This window comes from Acyrthosiphon pisum, chromosome A1, assembly GCF_005508785.2.
Source record: "Acyrthosiphon pisum isolate AL4f chromosome A1, pea_aphid_22Mar2018_4r6ur, whole genome shotgun sequence".
In the NCBI taxonomy this organism is placed as follows: Eukaryota; Metazoa; Arthropoda; class Insecta; order Hemiptera; family Aphididae; genus Acyrthosiphon; species Acyrthosiphon pisum.
Window position 1 is genome coordinate 150,817,582 of NC_042494.1, and position 4,260 is coordinate 150,821,841.

The window sequence follows — 4,260 nt, forward strand, 5'->3', positions numbered from 1 at the left end:
ACAGACAATCCTCAAACAGACTCATTTGCCCACCTTTTTTTGTTTTGTTTTTATATTATAATTTAAAAAAATATTGGGAATTTTAAATGTTGACCTTTTAAAAGTATCATATTGATTCAATTTTCTACAAGAAACAATCTTCAAATTTGAAATGAAATCATATTTTTTACTATGTAACATTGTAGTAGATTAAAAATACGAAAAGATATTAGGGAGGGGAAAGAGTAATAATAAATTGTAAAAATATTTAGAATAATATATATTAAAAAGGGAGTGTTATATTATGGGTAGATGGCATGGGTGTTCTGATACTATTTGCGTTAATTAGTGATTGAATATCTTCAGCTTAAAGGATAAACCTATTCGTATAATTCACGCATGGCGCCAAAGGGTGGCAAGTTGGGGCTCTAGCCCCCCCCCTCAGAAAACAGATCAGCTCCCTCGCCAGCCCCCCTCCCACTGAAATATATGTACGATATAATTATAAAGTCATAATACATTATTTAAATAAGAGCCACATCAAAGAATTTATGAAATATTCCTTTTTGGCTTTTTAGTTTTTGAAAATTTTTAATTTATGAAATACTTTTGTATTTTCGAAAACTTGAGTATTAAGTTTTAGCCGTTATTAAAACTGATATAAATATGTAATAATATTAATATTTTATACGGGCGTGCAACGCGGCGTATCAATGCGTCAACATGCAACGCCTGACTTACAGTCTATTTTTAAATAGGTAGAAAATAAATAATAATATTAAATTAGATTATTACATTTGATAATCCTATGATTGTATAATATTTGTTATATGCATGGACTAAGATATACAGGACTGGAAACGATAGACTGGGGGGATGTGGAGGTATGGCTCTCAAATGTTTCGGTTTGGTACAATCGTGACTGTAACTGCTACCCGGTGTACTACACAACTACTATCTTATAGTAAGTGCTTCAATACATACACTACTATGCAAATACCAATTTAATAATGTATTGAATTAAAAATTTGAAATGTACTAGTTAAAATATATAAGGTAGGTAATCAAAAGTTTTTATTCAAAACAGATTGTATTCCTACTGATATCAGTGCAATTGTATACATTTTTGTTAAGTAACTTTTTCAATATCATAAGATTTTCAAGCATTTACTGTATGGTGTATAAACAGATATTGTATAAAAAATCAATATTTAGCTTATTTAATATATTTGTCACAACTAAAAAAATTGAGGAATAAATTAAATTTATTATTTGTCTAATGAGGAAAAAATTTACTACAATTTCAATAAAATGTGTTTTGAAATTTGTAAAATAAGAAAAAATCTTTTATTTATTATTACCTTTATTGAGTACTAATTACTTGATGAAAATAAACAAATAAACGTATCCCAATCCCAAATCATTCCATTAAATATGATTGAAACAAATTCATCTGTTCATTACTAAACACATCCTTTAATTTATATTTATGAAATGTAGGTAAGTAAAAGAAACATAATTATTCATTCACAAAGGTATGTAATATTAAAGTCATTAAAGTAAATTTATCATTTTTGAATATCATGTTATAATTATGAATATAGTTGTTTGAAGGTCTGTGATTAAACAATTTCTTACATATTACATAAGGTACCAAAAAAAATATTTGGCATTATTCTTAAAACATTTTTAACTATTCAAAAGTTTGTATATATTATCTGTTACTTAGTATATTAAGACATATTTTTTGTTGAGTTCTACGTATAATATTAATGTGATTCGAACACAAATATTATATGAATTTGTTATCTATGATTTAGGTTGTGATTATTATCGAATGCTTTCAAAATCCCTACATTCGTAGCCAGAGTACAAATAGTCAATTAGCCAACCGAATGTAACTAATTACGTTAATGAGCATTTATTATTGTACTTATATTCTAAACACAGCCCATGAAAATCCCTACATTCGTAGCAAGAGTATATATTATAGTTAATTCGCCAACCGAATATAGTTTAAGTTAATGAGCATTTATTATTATACTTATATTCTAAATAGACAATTGCATAACTGTGAAATAATATTATAACTGGCCTATGATACGATGATAGTCACAGAATCTTACATTATTGCAAAGAGTAAATAGATAGGCGAATAAATAATTAACAAGGTGAATTTATTCGATAATACAAAATAATTAATTTAGACAGTCATACCGAGTGCTGGAATAACTCAATAGACATACATATATAAACGCACTCACTTTGAATGGCAAAAATATTGTCGAAGTGCATACTGGCGTAGACGTTATGCATCGGATCCTCTTGTGTGAAAGATATGCGTGGAAGTCGATTCTGTATGATTCTTATATAGAGTGATTTTTGTGTAATCCCTTCTTTTGATATGCATCTATTAATACGTAATATTAAAGTATTGTTGTGTTTATGATCTTATTTTATTTTGTGTGATGTGACAAAGGTGCCGCTGGTAATTCATTGTTGTTTTTACCGAAAATCGGAGAGATGTATATAGTATATTATATTTTATGTGTTGCATGTGTTGTTGTGTCAGTATAAGTAATGCGTATAAATATATGCATAATGCGTATAATATATTTATATGTATACTGGGTAACCCCACACTCCACACAGACCGTCGCTATTAGACATTAGTTATCCTGTGTTTTTATTTAAGTATAGAAATATAATATTCAACGTCATGACGTATGCATTCTTAAAAGAAAAAACCACACATATTTGTAAAATCAATACGTTCGGCATCGCTTCGCTCAGATTCTTAAAAATATAATATTATACCTATATGTTGGCGGTTCTTGGGTCAAATATATTTTGAGGTGCACACTGCAGTGGTGACTTGTGATTTTTAAAGTAGATGGTATGCACTATGCAATTATTACAAATGTTCTTTAAATAAAAGATATGTATTAGTAAGCTCCAAATTCAAAATGTTTGATTGAAAAATAATTAAAATAGAAAATACGTGTGGAGTTAAACAATTAAACAATAAGTTAATTTATAACGTTAAACAATTCAAAAAACAATTGAAATCAATAACAAATAACACATCGGTAAAGGATAAACAATTGAGACAGATAACAGTTAACATACCAGTAAACGATAAACGATTGAAAACGGAAAACGAAACAATATAATATTAATATCGAATAACGTAACAGAAAACGATAATGATTGAAACATAAAATTGCCAGAAAGAATTAATAAAATATTTATTAAATTATTACTATCTGTAAGACTAGTAAAAGATATATTTTGGTTATTTTTGTAATACCTATGTATTATATTTTTCAATCACTTTGTAGGCTATGGGAAACGCGCTGTATTAATCAAATAACGCTAAACGCTTCATAACGTTTACATAATATATAAAACGTTTAAACGCATAAGTTGAATAACGTTTACATTTTTATAACGTGTAAACGCATAATCTGAATAACGTTGAAGTTCGATTCATTTGAACTCGTCGAGTCATTCCATCATAATGTTTAAAAGAGAGTTTTTGCACAACGCCGCGCCGGTTAAAAATAAAGTATGAATCCGATAACGTTATTTAGCAAAACAAGCCTTTGCGCATGCGCTCCAAATATCGGTACGGTTATTTGATTGTTCGTAATTATTGGTTATTTTAAACATTTTAACAGGCACTATAACGGTCTTAGATTATTAGGTTAGAAAATTACAATTGGATAAAATAGATAATCGTAATACAAGACATCCGATAATGCAAAAACTAAAGTTTCAATTACGTTATTATATTATCGTATACCCAGGGGCGGACTTACCATTTTTCCGCCCCTAGGCATTACAACACTAGTCCCCCGTACATTGGCGTGCTACCACGGGGGGGGGGGGAAGTAATGTTCCATGAAATAAAACAAAACTATAAAAATTGTATTTAGGTATTTATACATACCGACTAAACAAATAAATATTAATACAATTTTGCATAGGTACATTTTTATACTTACAATATACTATATACTATATACTATACTATATACTATACAATAATTAAATCATTTTGCACCTTGATTTAACTGTAGCAAAGTTATCTATGATTTGGTGATGAGCACCCCAGACAGCATTTTGTAACAATAATATTATAATAGTATTATAATAACGTTATACTAATATTATTTGTGATTATATGTTATAATAATATTATTAAACAAAAAATTGCTGTCTGGGACTATCCATAATCGTAATCGATTAGCAGATTTCTGAGCAGTATGCACTATACAG

The 4,260-nt window shown here is 28.3% G+C and overlaps 1 protein-coding gene across 1 annotated transcript in view; it reads left to right on the forward strand.

Annotated features, from left to right (window-relative positions):
* The first annotated feature begins 3,499 nt into the window (after window positions 1-3,499).
* The window catches only part of LOC103310533, a 1,272-nt gene continuing 511 nt past the window's right edge, over window positions 3,500-4,260 (forward strand). The window contains exon 1 of the mRNA XM_008189139.1: window positions 3,500-3,547. Coding sequence (XP_008187361.1) covers window positions 3,500-3,547 — 48 coding nt within the window. The remainder of the gene's footprint in view (window positions 3,548-4,260) is intronic.